We start from the raw sequence: 18,986 nt of genomic DNA on the forward strand, positions 1-18,986 counted from the left end.
GAATAATGAATGTTTATATATTAAAACACAGGTTCAGCTTTTATCATTGGATGTACTACCAAAAATGTAGCAGTGTTTTTTTGTATTTTTAAACTCTTAACCAAGACTGCAAATAACATCACAAATTTGCTTATACAAATGATATCAGCCATCTACAACTTATACCACTATCACCCATTCCCGATTCCCGCCCTTATGCTAACATTTTCTACCTTAAATTTACCCTGTCGCCACAATGGGAACTCTCTAAAAAGAGGAGGCAAACACAACCACTTTGCTTCTCCCTGGCCGCTGCAGGTATTCAACCCTTCAGGGTAGAATGAATAGCTCTCCCCCTGCTTCACACTGCAGTTGCTCTCAGTGCCTCATATATCCTTGTAGGGCTTACGAGATGGCAGGAAGAACCACAGCAAGTCTACACACTAAAACAGATGGAGTACCAGCAGTAGTCAGGATGTGCAAGTTGGAGAAGTGAACAAGTTGAACAAGATGGAGAAGTGGGGCAGTGACCCCACAATCTTCACCACATTCAAAATCAGAGGAAACGCTGCATTCACTCTGAAATTACAAAATGTTCTCTAAGTCGTGGCCAAGCGAGCAAGCTTCTCTGTTTGCTATGAAGCATGGCATCTGCTCAACAAGGGACTTGGAAGTTAGCAGTAATCATTGTAGTAGTGGTGTCTACTAAAGTGATTTCCTCTACGCATGTTGAAGTATTTGGGACGCATCTGGCTACCTATTGACCTCTCCTGATTTGATTACTGCTTGTTTTCTGTAATTTTATCAGGAGTTATACTCTCTTAGGGCAAGACTCACTTCTTCTAAGCATCTATCTTTTCTAGACCATCTAATTTTCCATGTTGTAGGTCTCTGACAGGGAAAAGCTCGATTCAGATATTTCTTTTGAGAAGGTCCAGGAGGCGGATGGGTGGATGGTATACTGACTGAATTCTATGCCCGATTTAAAGAACTTCTGGCTCCTAGGCTTATGGCTCTATTTTCCAAACATACCACTTTGGAATCTCTCCCGGTGTCTATGGAGGAGGCAGTTATTATGCTAGTGCTCAAGCTGGGTAAGGACCCGAAGGATTATGCTTTTTACAGGCTGCTTTCTCTGTTAGATTTTGATGCAAAGATTCTTGCCAAGGTACTGGCTGGTCATCTTTCTAAGGTGATAGATGACTTGATTCACGTGGACCAAACAGGCTTTATGCCGGGCAAGGTCACAGACCTCAATTTCAGATGCCTTTTATAGAACCTTTCTTTGGAGCATGAGAACTGTGGCACTAGGGTGATAGCTTCCCTTGACGCCAAAAAGGCGTTTGATTTGGTGGAGTGGGAAGATATTTGGGAGGTTCTCCAACAATTTGGTTTGGCCCTAAATTTCTCCATTGGCTTCAATTACTGTACAGAGCTCCCCGGGCAAGGGTCCGCACTGGTGACTGGCTCTCTAACCCTTTCTTACTCTATAGGGGCAGCCCGTCAGAGCTGTCCTCTCCCCCCCCCCCAGTCTGTTTGCCCTGACCCTGGAGCTTCTGGCGATTTTAGTCAGGGAGTCTTCAGCGGTCCAGGGCTTGCGGTTGTCCTTAAACATGGACAACACTTTACTATACCTAAACGACGTGGACCTGTTACTCTGGAAAGCTTTGGAGATTTTTTATACCTTCGGGTCCTTCTCAGGTATTCGTATTAATTGGTCCTACTCCGTTTGCTTTCCTCTTGACGATCGGGCTTCACTATTGGCATGTTGCTGGGTGAATTGATTTAGTTATTTAGGGGTTCAGGTGACTCCAGACCGGACGCTGTTCACGTCTCATAACCTTCTTCCCCTGCTTTCACTACTCCAGGAATGGTGTGTCTCTTGGTCTAGTCTCCCACTAAGAGCTGATTCACACAGGTGCGGTGCAGACTGAAGCTCAGGTTTTACAGCTAACTGACACAGTAGTTGTTCACCGGTTCATGGCATGTTTACATCAGGTTCAGAATAGGATTAGCTCTCAGGATTAACCTGTTCACACATATACGTTTTAGAAACAGTTCCCATAAAAGGCAATATTCTGTAATCCGCACCTAAATCGGACTGTACTGTTCAGAAATCTTACAGGACTCTTTTTCAAACCGCACTAAATCCGTACCATCAGTACACCGGACATATGTGAACAAGCACCATAGGAAGCAATGTTTTTTCACATGTCATGTGGATTGGATGAGGTTCAAACTGCATTCAAATCAGCATATATGTGGAATGGCACTTAACCTCTTGGGGCAAATAAATCTCGTCAAGATGATGATCTTGCCTAAATTCAACTATATATTCCAGCACTGTCCAGTTTGTGTTCCTGGCTTTTTATCCCAAGACATACAGTGGGTAAAATAAGTATTCAATGGCACCTTTAGAAATATATTTACATAGAAAAATGGTGATGTGTTCAATACTTAATTCTACTCGCTGTAAACCGCTGTGTGAGCTCCTTTATATCAAATGGTGCCCTTCCCTAAAAAGTGAAATCTACTCTGCATCTCCCCAATGTGACTTGGGGGGCCTGGCTCTGCCTAATTTTAAAGTGTACTTCTGGGCGGCGATTTTGGTAACTTTTTACTGGTAGTTTGAATGTTCACATTCTAATGCTGTGGTTTGCTTGGAGGCTGCCTTCTTGGGCTTCCTGTCTAACCTCCGTAATTTGGTGTGTAGGGGGGCTAGGGCTTATGGCTTATGACGCTGTTCCGAGCCCTACTTGGGCCACTCTGAGGGTTTTGGCTATTGCCAGACACAGCTTTCTGCGGTTCAATCAGTTGCCCCCTGCTTACCCAACCCTTATGGGGTAATCCTAATTTATCACATTTCCGTACTACTCCAGACCCCCAAATCTGGGCAAGATATGGGGTCAAACCCTGAGAGCTATTATGCCCACTGTTTCCTTATACAACTCTCTGTCGCTTTAGTTGCCGAGCTGAATGTCGTTTCGATATTTTCAACTATGACATGCTACCAGATCTCAATTTCCTAAGACACCTCTCCTCCAAGCTGTTCCTATAGAAGAGTTGTTGGCCCAGGGTGACCTCAATAAAACTCGGTCTATTCTATAAGGAGCCCTCCTGAGTGCGGACTCTCCTAAAATCGAACGGATATGGGACCTGTGCAAGGGTGATATCCTGTCCCTAGATGGGGAAGATTGGGAGGAGTGTCTAGAACACTGTCCTAAATTGGACATTTACCCCAGAGATAAGCTCATACAGACTAAATTTCCACACAGAGTATATTATACTCCCCTGAGACTTTATAGAATATACAGTGCCTTGGAAAAGTATTCATACCCCTTGACATTTTCCACATTTTGTCATGTTATAACCGAAACCGTAAATATATTTTATTGGGATTTTATGTGATAGACTAACACAAAGTGGCAAATAATTGTGAAGTAGAAGGAAAAGGATAAATTATTTTCAATTTTTTTTTTACAAATAAATATCTGAAAAGCGTGGCATGCAATTGTATTCAGCCCCCTTCGTCCCTAACTAAAATCTAGTGGAAACAATTGCCTTCAGAAGTCACCTAATTAGTAAATAGAGTCCACCTGTATTTCATTTTTTTATTTAAATATTTATTGATTTTTCACGTTATTACAAATATGCATCGGAAAAAACAAAACACATATAAATATCTATAACATTTCTACATTTCCCCCTCTAAAAACTATTTTCTTTCAGGCCCTCCCCGCCCTTTCCCAAACCCCACCCCCCTCCCTCCCCTCTGCATGCTCTCTCCCACTCTATTCTCTCAAGGCCTGATGACTTTAGCTATCGTCCTAGTTTATACCTTTCTATATTTCTCTTTCAATCCAGATTTTTCCCATTTTTCCCCATCTCATATAATATACCCCCATCCTGTCTTCCTGCATATGGTAAAGTTTTTCCATTCTACCAATCTGGTTTACTCTATTGACCCAGTCTTCCTCCTTCGGCACCTCTGTTTTCTGCCAAAACTTGGGTATCAAACCTTTTGCAGCATTTAGGTAGTACCATACGCCTGATTCTTTGTATTTGTTTACTGATGTCTCGACATTGTGTAAGAGGGAAATCGTTGGGTCTAACCCTATGTCATTTCCAGTTATTATTTCAATCAATTTAACTATTGTCTTCCAAAAAGCTTGAATTTTCGGACATTCCCACCATATGTGAAAAACTGTGCCCATCTCCCCACATCCTCTCCAACACATTTTTGAGTTCTCCCCACTCATCTTGTGCTCAACACTCGGTGTAATGTGCCATCTTGTCAAACACTTATAATTTATCTCTACCTCTCTCATACTAACATTCTCGTGTATCAATCTAAATATCTTTTTCTGTTTATCCTCATCTAAGACCACTTCCATGTCTCTTTCCCATTTTGTTATAAAAATTAACATTGTGTTCGTGTCTAATTCTGTGAGTATTCTATATATTTTGGCAATACCGTGCTTCCCATCCCTTCGTGTTTCTAACAGCCTTTCAAACATATTCCAATTCTTTTTTAATCTCAAGGGTTTCGGGAGATTTCCAATGAAACATTTCAATTGATGATATTTCCACTCATCTATCCTAATAAAAATCTCTCCCTTCTTCTCTTCTAAATCTTTAAATGGTCTCAGTTCCCCCTCTACCAAAACATCTCTCAATTGAATATCTTCCTTTTTAAGCCATCTCCCTGTTATCTCTTCCATTCCTGGAGGGAAATACTCAGTGTTTGCTAGTGGCATTAATATAGAATTAAAATCCCATTTCATGTTTTTGTGCAAATTATCCCATACCCTTAAAACATTTAAAGTGTAGATACTTGTGCTAGCTTTAATTCCTCTATACTGTGCCGGGACCCATATCATCTTACTTAAACTAGTTCCACTAAGTTCATTTTCAATTTTCACCCAACTTTTCCCCTTTAGATTAAATGTTCAGTCATAAATTCTTGCTAAAACTACTGCTTTATAATATCTCTTGACATGAGGTAGTCCCATTCCCCCCTCCTCTTTGTTCCTACTTAATGTTTCATATGATATTCTTGTTTTTTTATTCCTCCATATATATCTTGTTAACATTCTTTTTGTTATCTTAAAGAAAGCCTCTGGGAGTTTGACTGGGATCATTTGAAATCTATACAGTATTTTAGGTAAAATTACCAATTTCAACTAGGTTTATACGTCCTATCCATGATGGGTTTCCTCCTTCTAATGTTTTTAATTCTTCCCTAATCTCGTTTATCAAAGAAATATAGTTTAGTTTATACAAATGCTTATATGAGGCAGTGAGTTTTATTCCTAGGTATTTTATATCTTTTTCTCTCCATATAAAGGGGAATTCTTTTTGTAACTTTTCTTTTTTGCCCTTTGGTATATTAATATTCAGAATCTCTGTTTTTGTTGGGTTAATTTTTAAGTTCGATAATTCACCATAGTCCTTCAGGATCTTCATTATATTTGAGAGTGTTATTCGGGGGTTCCCCACATATAACAATAAGTTGTCCGCAAAGGCCGCTACTTTATGTTCTGTAGTTTGTCTGAATTAAATTTACAGTTCCCCTTTTCCTTATTATTAACAGCGGTTCCAATGACAAACGTATAACAAAGGGGACAATGGGCAGCCCCGTCTTGTTCCATTTGACATCCTAATGGGTTCCGACCTTTCCCCATTTACGGTGATGATTGCGGTGGGCTCCCTATATAATTTTCCTATCCACTCTCGCATTCTCTCTCCAATCCCCAGAGCTTCTAAGTTGTCCATCATAAAGCCCCAGTCCACTCTATCAAATGCTTTCTCGGCATCAATTGACAGGAGGACCACCGGGGCTTTCCCTTTTCTGCTTTTCTGAATAAGCATCAAAGTTCTCAACCTGTTATCTCTACCCTCTCTCCCTGGGACAAAGCCCACCTGGTCTCCATGAATCCATTCAGGCATTAGATCTTTCAACCTATTTGCTAGAACCTTTGCGTACAACTTGGTATCAGTGTTCAATAATGAAATTGGTCTATAGCTAGAGCACTGAGAAGCATCCTTTCCCTCCTTGTGAATAAGTACTACATGGGTCTGTAGAGATTCTCTCCTCACCTCCATCCCACCTCCCAGAGCGTTCATATATTTCTTCAACTTAGGTAACAATAATTCACAATATTTTTTATAGTACTTTACTGTATAACCATCTGGTCCTGGGCTTTTCCCGACCCCTGTACTTCTTAATGCTGCTTTTATTTCTTCCTGAGTAATTTCCACATCCAAGGAGTTCAATTGTGCTTCGCTTAACTTTGGTAGTCCCGCATTTTTTAAATATATCTTCCTTTTTTCGTTGTTACCCTCTTCAATTTCTTTTAAAGAACCTTGGGGACTGATATTATATAACTTTCTATAATACTCCGTGAACACTTTAATAATCTCTTTAGTTGAGTGGACCAGCTCCCCCTTGGGGCTTTTTATCTTTTCTATATAATTCTTATTTTTCTTTTTGTTCAGGGCTCTCATTAAATATTTTCCTGGTCTGTCTCCCCATCTATATCTCTCACTTAAAACTTTATTATATGCTCTTCTCCTCTCCTCTTCCATCAACGTATCTAGCTCATCTTTTTTATCCATTAACTTCTGTCTTGTTTCTTTTGTTATTTTCTTATGTATCTGCTCCAAGTCTAATATTTTTTTTAAAAGCCCACTGATCCTCTCTCTTCTTTTTTCTTCCTTGCTCCGATCGCAATCAAAATTCCTCTTATATATACCTTATGGCTCTCCCACACTGTAGCTATCGATACTTCCTCTGTCTCGTTCTCCTTAAAATATACCTTAATCCCTTCCCCAATCTTCTGAGCTGTATCCTCATCCAGGAGAAGAGCCTCATTTAACCTCCATCCTAAACCTCCCGTCCACCGTCTTCCCCATCCCATTTTCATTATGACAGGAGCGTGGTCCGAGAACGTTCTTGCCTCCATTTCTATTTTAACCAAAAGTTCAATAAGTTGGTGATCTATTAGTATATAATCCAGTCTCGAGTATATCTCATGTGCATTTGAGAAGAAGGTATAATCTCTATCTTTCATATGTATTATTCTCCAGGTGTCCACCAGTTGATACTCGTGGATCACTTTCTTCAAAGCTCTCAGAGACCTACCCCCCTCTCTCTGCACAGAAGAGGTTGCATCCTTTTGTGGGTCCATACAAAAATTAAGATCTCCTGCTACTATCAAATGGCCTTTTTTAAAATCCATCAGTTTTTTCAGCAGGCCCTTCAAGAACATCTCCGGCTTCTGATTGGGGCAATATATATTGGCTAATGTACACTCTATTCCCTGTAGTTTACCTTTCAAGAACAAGAATCTCCCCTCCGGGTCGGTCTTTCTATCCTCCAGCTCAAATCTCATATTCTTTGCCAATCCTATTGCAACCCCTTTTGCTCTTTTAATTGGTGAGTCGGCATAATACCATATTGGATAATATTTAGATTTTAATTTCACGTTTGACTCTCTCGAAATGTGTCTCCTGTAAAAATACCACTGACGTTGCTCTATGCTGTAACTCTTTAAACAATCTAAATCTTTTCCCAGGACAATTCAACCCATTCACATTATACATTATAAACTGTATTTCTTCCATCCTTCTAAGTTCTCTCTATCTCTCCTCCAATTCGCCTCCTCCTCTTGGTTCCTTCTATCATGCAGAGTATTAGCCCAGCAGCCCCTCCCCCCCCTCCCTCCGACCTAACCCCCATCTCCCCCCCTCCCCCACCCCTCCAATCACCCTCTCTTTTTTTCCCCTACCCGTTTTTAGGCTTAAAAACTGCCTACTAATTATTTGTGGGTCTATTCCCACCATTGATTTAAAACTTTGGGGTTGAGCTCCGCCCATGGACGGCTCACCTCTCCTCCGACCTCCCCAAAGCCCCTCTATCAACCTGACTCAGAAAAATCTCCACTACCCCCATCAACCGGAACTCCGGGGGGGTGCCACATCGACAGAGGTAGGGCCAGGGGGTGAGAGAGGAAGAGAGAAAAAAAAAAAAATCTTAATTCTCCCTCCCTCCCCCCCCGACCCGTTGCCAGTCCTCTTTTCTTGTATCTTCTGTTTCTCCTTTTTCTTCTTCCCACCCATCTATCTCCATTCTTTGCAAATCCAGTCTGTCACAAAAATCTCTCAGTTCCTCCGGAAATCTTAGATAAGCTGTAACACCATTTCTCCATCCAATTAGGCACGCTGGGGTACCCCATCTATACTGCACATTCTGCTTTCTCATTTGCTCCAACAAGGGTCTCAGTGATCTCCTTCTCCATAGGGTCTCTGGTGTTATGTCCGCATAAATTTGAATAGTTATATCTCCATACTTAATTAATGTTCTTCCTTTGATCTTCCTCCATATCTCATCTTTATCTCCAAACTTTTGGAACTGGACAACTGTATCTCTCGGTCTCTCCTTCTCAGTAGCCTGTTTAAACTTTCCTATTCTAAACACTCCATCCAGTTTAATCCCGTCTGTTTCAGGTCTGTCTCTTATGGAGTTTAAAATTTTAATAACTAGTTCATGCAGTGTTTCCCCTTTTGCAGACTCTGGAATTCCTCGTACTCTAAGGTTACACCTTCTTTCTTTATTTTCTTGAATTTCCATCCTATAGAGCAATTTTTTCTGAGTATTCTCCAAATGGGTTATTTTTTTTCCTAGATTATCTATGGTTTGGGCCTGGTTTTTAATGTTCTCCTCTGTTTCTTCCACTCTCGATAACAGATGCCCTAAATCATTCCGAATAGCTGTCATTTCGTGCTTTATTATTTTCTCCAAACTTTGAAACATTTCTATCATCTTTCTTATTTGGTACTTGTAGTTCACCATCAGATTCATTTTTTTCGAAACCATCCGCTATTTGTTGGCTGCAGCTGCTATTCATGCCCAATGATAATCTAGGACTATTTCCCAAACTAGTTTCCATTTCCCCTTTTGCACTTACGCCTTGGGACCTTTCTGGAGTAATATTTCCATGTGATGTATATTTCTTTATCGTGCCTGTTTGAGACCCTTTGAGCCCTGCTCCCTTAGGACCTTTGTTCTTCATATCCTCTATAGGTCTTATTTTCTTCTATATTCTCACAATAGGATTATACCGATCATTTATAATTTGTGAACCAGACAAAGCTTGTTATTTTTTCTTGCGTTTTGCTCTCCTGAGTCTCCTGGGTCTCTTCTCTTCTCCTCTTCTTAACCCTGGGCATCCCCCCCTCCTCTCCTTCACCCCTTGCTCCCCTATGTCACTCAGGATTCCACTGCACAACAAGCCCCCAGCCGCTCTCACTCACCCTTCTCTTTTCTGGACGGCGGCTCCAAGCTTCGGGTGGAGGGCTTTCTCAGCAGCTCAGTCCTAGGGGGATTCCTCTGGGTCTCCAACACTCTACATTTTTTGGGATCCATCCTAGGGAAGCAGGCTGGGTCTCCTGGTTCTCTTAGGTCTCCCAGACCCAGGATCAATCCGCCGGCCGAGGGGTATAGCTAGAAGTAAGCCGGCGGCTCCCTCTTACATCGGGACGCCAGCCAGCTTTTTTTTCCTCCCAGTGATCCTCCGTGGCTGGTCACGTGTTCTCGCCGCGTCACCTCGTCTCCCAGCCGCCCGGATCTCTCTCTCATGAGGCGCCGGGGGGACCAGCCCGTCTCCACAGCCTCTGTCCTGCTCTCATCCCCGGCTCTCCGGTCCCTCCTCCACGGCCCTCCACACTCCGGTGAGTCAACAACTTTTTACCCTACTCCAGAGGGTCGCTGGGGAGGTCGGGAAGAGGAGCCTAGCCGAGATCTAGTGCCACACGCTCCCCTCAGCCGCCATGTTCAGGCTCCTCCCCCCACCTCAGTCACCTGTATTTAATTTAATCTCAGTATAAATACAGCTGTTCTGTTAAGCCCTCAGAGGTTTGTTAGAGAGCATTAGTGAACAAACAGCATCATGAAGGCCAAAGAACACACCAGACAGGTCAGAGATAAAGTTGTGGAAAATTTTAAAGCAGGGGTAGGTTATAAAAAAAAATTCCAAGCTTTGAACATCTCATGGAGAACTGTTCAATCCGTCATCTGAAAAAGGAGAGTATGACACAAGTACAAATCTACCAAGACATGGCCGTCCACCTAAACTGACAGGCCGGGCAAGGAGAGCATTATTCAAAGAAGCAGCCTAGAGGCCCATGGTAATTCTGGAGGAAATGCAGAGATCCACAACTTAGGTGGAAGAATCTGTCCACAGGACAACTATTAGATGTGCAATCCACAAATTTGGCCTTTATGGAAGAGTGGCAAGAAAGAAGCCATTGTTGAAAAAAAGCCATAAGAAGTGCCGTTTTCAGTTTGCAAGAAGTCATGTGGGGGACACAGCAAACATGTGCAAGAAGGTGCTCTGGTCAGATGAGACCAAAATTTTACTTTTTGGCCTAAAAGCAAAACGCTATGTATGGTGGAAAACCAACACTGCACATGGTGGCAGCATCATATTGGTAGGATGTTTTTCTTCAGCAGGGACAGGGAAGCTGGTCAGAGTTGATGGGAAGATGGATGGAGCCAAATACAGGGCAATCTTAGAAGAAAACATTTTAGAGTCTGCAAAAGACTTGAGACTAGGGTGGAGGTTCACCTTCCAGCAGGACAAAGACCCTAAATGTACAGCTAGAGTTACAATGGAATGGTTTAGATCAAAGCATATCCATGTGTTAGAATGGCCCAGGCAAAGTGCAGACCTAAATCCAATTAAGTATATGTGGCAAGTCTTAAAAATTGCTGCTCACAGACGCTCTCCATCCAATCTGACAGAGCTTGAGCTATCTTGCAAAGAAAAATGGGCAAAAAGTTCCCTCTCTAGATGTGCAAAGCTGGTAAACACATCCCTAAAAAGACTTGCAGCTGTAATTGCAGCGAAAGGTGATTCTACAAAGTATTGACTCAGGAGGGCTGAATAAAAATGCACGCCACACTTTTCAGATATTTATTTGTAAAAAAATTTTAAAACCATTTATCATTTTTCTTCCACTTGACAATTATGTGCCACTTTGTGTTGGTTTATCGCATAAAATCCCAATAAAATACATTTACGTTTTTAGTTGTAACGTGACAAAATGTATACGGATCACGATACTGTGTGTACCTGCTGCCGCATCCACCAAGGCACATATTTTCATATGTTCTGGGACTGCCTTAAGATGTTTGCCTTTTGGTCTGATATTTTTGAGCTTATAAACCTTCACCTTCAATTGTTCCTTCCCGTCTCCCCAGAGCTGGCCCTGTTGAGGGGTCCACGATGATGCCCAGCGACCACATGATACCAAATTGCTGATTTCCTTTGCACTGACTTTTTTCACCCCTGCTCTTCCCCCTTGTCTTTCCTACCTCCACCCCCTTTCTTTTTCTCTGTTCCCCTCTCCCAACCCCCTTTCATGTTGCTGTCATGTTGCACTGGAATGTCTTCTGGGCCTCAGGACCAATCTCTTTACCAATGCTGCTATGTCTTGCTGGACTATGTATGTTTGGATTTAGTTTTTTGTCTTCTATGCTTGCATTGTACCATGTCAAATTGTTTTCGGTTCTTTCATCTACTGCTTTAATACTGCAATAGAGCACCCCTGTTTTGTAAAAAAAAAAAAAAAAATATGGAATCGGTTTGGTATTAAATGTAGATATTTACATTGGTCCAAGCTTTACCTATACAAAAAATATCCATACCTGGAATTCAGGATTAATATCCCTCAGCCTGATGATAAACATAAAAAGTTCATGGATGCTGCAGTGGCCATGAGCCTGTTTTAACCCTTTCAAAGCCAAGATGTATGGAATATGCTTAAAGTATGACTAAAGGCAAAACTTCTTTGTTAGTTTTGGACAGAGTGGAGAGCGATTGAACCCCTGTCAGTTTTTATTGCTGCTCGTGCTCCTTTTTTTAGAGATTTACCCTTTCTATTTGTCCTGTTTACCATTATCACTGAAAGTGAAAGCAAAAGAAAATCCCAAATTTTGGATTGTCCCCAGAAAAGTAATAGAAGGCAAATCTTCCAATGGAGGTTTTAGTTCTGTTGACTCCCCAAGAAAGTCCCTTGATGTGGAAGTACTTCCTCTCACTTTCTGTTTGATTATGGGACAGAAAGTGCAGGAAAATCTCCACAATGGAACACAGATAGCGAGAGAAAAAAAAAATTTGGCAGGGGTTATAACCTTCCCTTACTCTCTCCAAAATGAGAAAAAAACTTTTCCTACAGTTCTACTTTAAGGTCTTGAAAAGATTAAACTCACCTTCTTTTCTTTTTTCTTCACTCTCTCAGACTCTGACTGTTTTTTATCCTTTTTACTGGGCTTTTTGACCTTTGACTCTAAAACAGAGGTTTCATTTTCAGGAGATTTTAGATTTTCTGTGTTTCTGTGTCTTTGGACTGGAAGTTTTTCTGTGTCTGCCAAAGGTCTGAAAGAAAAAAAAGTAATCAATGTACAGGGATGTGCAATTCCTATAGCTCGATGCTCGGGACAAGCAGTTCTGGATGCCGGGCAAGAGGTTTTTCTTTATATTTATCCCTGCTGCAGCAGCAGGAATTAGAGCCAACGGTTGGCTCTCTTGTAAAAGAAATCCGAGCAGCAAACTAGCCACTGGATTGCTTTTACAAGTAGCGGAGGGAACATCCCCCCTTCTGCGGGCTGTCCCGTCGCACCAGGACACTCAATTGACCATCTGGTGCTTCTGCCAACTGATCATAAAGGCGGACAAAGACCAGAACCACTCTGTTTGCCTCTATGATATAGGAAACAGGAACCGATGAGCATACATCACCTCCAGTGTCCCTGGATTTAAACGGACTATTTTTAAAAGTGGAAAGCATTTGATCACACCTATCTTGAGTGTTTAAATGCTTTTAAGGGCAAAGGAGGGATCTGGGGTCTTAAAGACCCCATATATCTCGATGAAGAGCACCTGTCACTGCCTATTGCTGTCACAAGGGATGCTTACATTCCTTGTGAAAGGAATAATAAATATATAAAAACGTTTTTTAAAAGCATCCCCATCCACACACGCAAAGGCAAATGCATGCGTCAATCCTGCACACAAGCAAACAGCAATCATAGGCAGCAATTCTAGCACCAGACCTCCTTTGTAAATCTAAGGTGGTAACCTGTGAACGCTTTTAAAGTGTGGTTTTGGATAGTAAAATTCATGTGTTTGTTGCCGTTGCAGGGGCATGCTCAATTTTAAAGTGTGACATGTTTGGTATCTATTTACTCAGTGTAACATCATCTTTTATATTTTACCAAAAATTGGGTTTAGCATTGTGTTTTTTGCATCAAAATTAAAAAAATGTGCAAATACCGTGTTACATAAACAAAAAACTGCAAAACCCACCAATTTTTTCTCTAGGGCCTCTGCATTTAAAAAAAAAAAAAAAAAAAAAAAACGAACAAGAAATGATTGGGGGTTTGAAGACATTTTCTACGAGTTTAAGTTGCCATAAAGCCCCTTTCGTATTTATAAAAGCCCCAGACTTTCCTAAAAGCGCCACTAAATGCCTAATAAAAAAAACATCAACTCTTCATATTTTCCATCCTGGCAAAAAAATTTTTTATCATCAGGACAAGTAGATTGTCATGAGGGACAAGTAGATTGGAACCCTAACTTAGTCCTTGGACAAGTAGTTTTTTAAAAAATTTCCACACCCCTGATGTATTATTTATACTGTCCTATCTTTCCTTTTAACATATAAAACTGTACACAATTGTTAGTGGAAGAAGTGCACATACTTGTCCAGATCTATGTCCAGAGCTCTGTAGGGGTCATTTGGATCCTTGTCATCGTCATCACTAGGGAGGGCATTCTAAAATACATAGTGAAAAATACTTTAAGAGTGCTTTTTTATTTTTGTGAATCAACTAATTCTATTGTTTATGTTTCATAATTTTGTGGAGCAGTATACTGAGTGTCAGGCTGTGAACACATTGCTCATGTTTTGCTGCGGTGGTTCACTCTCCTATCTCTCTTCCGTGCATTTTTCTGCTGTGGCAATCAGCCAAAAATGCCCAACGTAAGAGATAACGCCAAATTACCCAATGTGTACCCAGAGTTTACCTATCACAGCAGCTACAAATCTCTCCAAAATTTCAAGAGCACAAAAAGAAAGAAGAAGAAAAAAAAGAAAGTGCAGGCTATAAATCTAGCTTTGGACATCAGAGGGCAATCTGAGTGCAAATATAAAATGGATATTAAAGAACACATTTTTCAGATGATATAAAAAAAAAAAATGAAACGTAACCTCTGGCATCTCCTCAGTGATTATGTCAACATGGTGTGCTGGAGCAATGTCCTCATCACTTTCTGTGTGAATAGACTTTTGTCTTCGCGACTTGCTACCTTTCTTATCTTTTACTTTCTTCCGTTTTTTGTCTTTTTCCTGACGTTGTTTGCTCCGTCGTTCCTCCTCAAGCTTTACATACTGGTCTGACATGGGAAGCCCTGAGAAAATGCATATATTATGCTAATCTCACTGTAAATCAATATTTTTAATTTGTTCATAGTTGATATTAAAGACAATATTAAAGACAATGGAGATTATGAATAGGCATGCAGGCACAAATAAACAACATGCTAATATTACAATATATAAAAATCAGGCTGCCTCTCATTCACCAAAGTCTATGCAACAGGTTAACTGTGCTTTTGTGATTCCTGCACCTGTAATCCTGGGCAACCAGCTGAGACAGATTTGCACAGGTCTGCAACAGATTTATTAGTGCAGAGGAGAAAGATTTTCACTTTACACAAAGGTCAAGGTCAGGTTTCATTGTGTCACAGTTCTACTTCAGATTAGCTTAAGAAAGACGTTCTGACTTAAACTGTAACCCTGTAAGAAGTTTGTCACACAAAAGGGTGGACTTGCAAAAGGCAAACAGACTGCGCGTTTTGCAAGTGCAGTTGTTCCATAGATTAGTAAATGAAAGGAATCTTCACTTTGTAAAGAATACACAACTATATGCAAGGAAAAATTAAAAAAAACAGCATGATCGGATGATGGAAGTCAGTAGTGCTTCCCTTCATTTACTAAGCTCTGGAGCAACTGAACTTGCAGCATGCACAGTCTATTTGTGTTTAGTTAATCCACCCTAATATGTCCCACTGCTCCTAATGGGATTGCCTTGCTGTGTAAAAGATTGAATAAATATCCCCCTTTAAGCTTTGTTAGGCAGATGCAATATGTAAAAAAAACTTTATCTGAATTATCTTACCCTACTACATGCAGTGGTATAGAGAATGCCAGAGGAAGAGTTTACATCCACTAATAAATATGGTAGTTGCATACTTATAGGGGAACATTTATCAGTTTCTCTAGCACAACATGACAATGCTGACGAAGAACAGTAAAACAGATTACGCAAAAGACTTGCTACAGTGTTACAGCTTGAGTAATAAGTTCCTCCCTCAGCTGCTGTTCCCTGTAGCACTGCAACAGAACGAAGCCTGACCCTGATCACTTTTTAATTGTGTGCCTGTTTAGACAGAAAATCTGTGTCTTCTTAAGAATTAACCCCTTGGCACTGGCGCCTCCCGGCCCTTTAAGGGTTTCAGAAGGCGGGAGGCAGGGCGGGGTTTAGGGTCATGTGACCACCATAACACGCAGTCACAGCAGACACATGATCGGGAAAGGTCCCGATCAAAATAGGAGATCGGGACCTTTCCGTGAGTACCAGACGTGTGCTGGGAGCGCGTGCTCTCAGCACGTGTTTTTTTTAATAGAACACAAATGTGCGGCAGCTCGGCGTCTAGGCCCAGACGCCGGGAGGCCGCACATTTGCGTTCAGCCGGCGCGAAGAGGTTAATCTGTAGAAGAATTTTTCAGTAATAAATCTGTCTCAGACCTGTGTAAATCTGTTGCAGGTGTATTTGCAGTTGGATACCCAAAATTCTGGGTGCAGGAATAGCAAACACACAGAAAAACTGTCACAGAGGCATTACTAAGTAAGAGACAGCCTGATTTGCAGCTAATGGTATCCCTAATTTGCTTAACCTCCCTAGCGGTCTGATTATGCCCATATTTCTGTGCTGAAAGCATGGAAATATGTCGTGCTTTTATTGTAGGCCTGTAATTTTTAGGAATAACTCACTGAAATCTGTCCGAACAAGAGTCTAGTAAACATCCCGGGTATAATAAAACTTGAAACACGAAATCATAAATTATAAAATAATAAATAATTATAAAAAATATAATAATAATAAATTGAATTCAATAACATAATCAAACCAAAACCACTGAAATTTGAAATATAGCACCAAGTTCGCCCATCACTGAGCTTAGTCGCAGAATCGTTTTCGGTGTCTTATGACAAATTTCCCCACAAATCATCATCTCTCAATTCTGCAAGTGGTTCTGATTTACTTTCGCTGTATTTTAGCTGGTCTAAAGCCGCTTTTGACCTAAAGGAACGCTTTTTGGACGCCATGGACTTTTCTAAGTTTCTAGCAGAAATAACAGTAAAAATGCAGGCAGGGCACAGGACAAAGCACTAGGGACAAAATGTATGTGAAATGGTTTGATACAGTAATGTTTTACTATGTTATTTTAGTGTATTTTGTGAATGTCAGTTTTTAAAATTTTCAAATTTCCCGCTGGTTTCGGCCCCCGTACGTCACGACGCTCGCAGGGATCGGAACTCAGAAGACTGATGCCGGCATCGGCCGGAGGAGATGGCCAGGGACACTGCAGGGGACACATCATGGGAGCGCAGGACAAGGTAAGTGAAACAGGGAATCCCGGAGCAATGCTATAGGGTAATCCCAAGTGTAGCTCAGGGTTACCGCTTTTGGTACTGAAACTTTATCCCGAGCTACACTCGGGAATACCGCCAGGGATGTTAATAAGGGACACCCATAGTGTTTGTTTTATAACAAATTAATAATGCAAGCATGGTGCATCACATTACAGATGTTTTATTTGATAAACATGTTGCTCAGTAAGATACCTGGAACTTTAAGGGGAACAGACAGGTCAATCTGCACCACAGGAATGTGATCAACACCAGGGTAGTCCTGATACAGCTGTAAAAAGGAAGAATGTAAAAAATATTGATGCAATGTTAAATAGATTACAAAGCAAGTTAAAAAAAAACTCAAGGAAGATGATGCCAATCATACAGTATACAGGGCAATTTTAACATTTTACACACACGCTTTAAAATCAGCATTTCTTTCTAGCAGATTACTTAGAACCCACCCAACAATATTTATTTCCTGAAAGAAGAGGTCCTAGAAAAAAAATACGCTAAAATAATTTTTAGCTCACACAAACAATACCAATTTTTGAGAAAATATAAAAGATGCTGTTGTGTTGAGTAAATAGATACCAAACATATCAAGATTCAAAACTTTGCATGCCACGGTGGTAAACTATGGTACCTAAAACTTTAGGGTCATCATTGTAGAGCTAGTCCTGAAAGATGGCTCTAGAATAGTTGCCCTCAATCAAACATTTGCAGAGACATCTCGTATATGGATAGTAATCTCTGTTCACATCATGTTTGGGTCGCACACACTTGTTTGTTTTTGTGTGTATGCTCAAGGGGGACAGGGGTGTTTTTAACTACTTGCCCTCCTGAGGATTTACCCCCCTTCCTTACCAGCCCATTTTTTGTGTTATGGCGCTGCGTTACTTTAACGTGTTATGGCGCTGCGTTACGCGGTCATGCAACGATGCACCCAAATTAAATTAATGTCCTTTTTCCCCACGAATTGGGCTTTCTTTGGGGGGTATTTGATTGCCTGCGCGGGCGGTTTTTATTTTTTGCGCTATAAAAAAAAATTAAAAAAAATAAAAAGACCAACAATTTTAAGAAAAAATACAATATTTTTGACTTTTTGCTATTAAACATGTCCAGTAAAAAAATTTTTTAAATCGAATTTCGTTATAAAAATTTAGGCCAAAATGTATTCTGCTACATGTCTTTGCTAGAAAAAAAAAAAAAATCCCAATACGTGTAAATTGGTGTACATGAAAGTTACAGCGTTTACAAATGGCAGTTTAGATACTGCATTTTTTTTTTTTACTAGTAATGGCAGCGAACAGTGACTTATAGCGGGACTGCGGCGGCCATTCTGACACTGGGGGGAACTGACTTGGTGTCACTGACATCCCTAGTAACACCAATACAGTGATCACTGCAAAAAAAAAAAAAAAAAAAAAAAAAAAAATCGCACTAGTAATGGTGCTGTGCAGAAGGGGGTTAACATGAGGGGCGATCAAAGGGTTAACCGTGAGCTGTTTTACTTGTGTCTGCGTGTGTGCTTTACACAGTAATCACACTGCTTTGCATTGCTGTGCTATGCACATCAATCCAAAGCAGTGTGCACGAGCTGACAGGGAGGAGAACTGTATTCTTTACATACAGTTCTGCTTCCCGTCAGAGATGCTCGGCAATCACCGGGCGCTGGTGAGTAATCGCGTGGCCGCATATGGTGGCGCAGGTAAGGCGGTAAATTCACAATCACGTGGATATATAGGATTTTGCGAATCTGTGCCGTTCTGTAGCAGTATATAACGGCAGTCACATGACCCTAAAACACCACCTCGCCTCCCGGCTTCTGAAACCCTTAAAGAGCCGGGAGGCAGTAAAAAGAAATGTATGGGCGGCTGTAGAACAACCTAGACCACCTTTACTGAGCAACCAATCACCAGCTGTAAAATATGAGCTGGTTATAACCCCCTAGAGCCAGGATGCTTTTTTTCCGTGCAGCAGTCTTCAAGCAGTAAATACCATCTTAGTATTTTATCCTAATCTATTTGGGCCTACACACGTGGAAATTGTTTGGAAACGCCTAGGAACTAAAAAAGGGAACCTGCCAAAACAAACTACCTTTAAATGGAAACTGCCTCTTGACTCCTGTGCCACATGTTGATCTCCAGCACGTTAATGGGTTCAAATCCGGATCTTTTTTTTTTTTTGTACCTGTATTTTCCTGCCATAAAAACAGATCCTTTCTTCCCAAAGATACCAGCAT

The 18,986-nt window shown here is 41.0% G+C and overlaps 1 protein-coding gene across 3 annotated transcripts in view; it reads right to left on the bottom strand.

Moving 5' to 3' along the window:
- AP3D1 (adaptor related protein complex 3 subunit delta 1) overlaps positions 1 to 18,986 on the bottom strand; it is a 147,682-nt gene that overhangs the window by 52,725 nt on the left and 75,971 nt on the right. For all 3 annotated transcript variants that reach the window (XM_089690751.1, XM_089690750.1, XM_089690749.1), the window contains exons 19-22: positions 16,955 to 17,030; positions 14,254 to 14,453; positions 13,745 to 13,818; positions 12,254 to 12,419 (exon numbers count right to left, since the gene is read on the bottom strand). In XM_089690751.1, coding sequence (XP_089546877.1) covers positions 12,254 to 12,419; positions 13,745 to 13,818; positions 14,254 to 14,453; positions 16,955 to 17,030 — 516 coding nt within the window. The remainder of the gene's footprint in view (positions 1 to 12,253; positions 12,420 to 13,744; positions 13,819 to 14,253; positions 14,454 to 16,954; positions 17,031 to 18,986) is intronic.

The sequence above is a fragment of the Staurois parvus genome, unplaced genomic scaffold (assembly GCF_062004578.1).
Source record: "Staurois parvus isolate SC_StPar_1 unplaced genomic scaffold, SC_StPar_1.0 ptg000541l, whole genome shotgun sequence".
NCBI lineage: Eukaryota > Metazoa > Chordata > Amphibia > Anura > Ranidae > Staurois > Staurois parvus.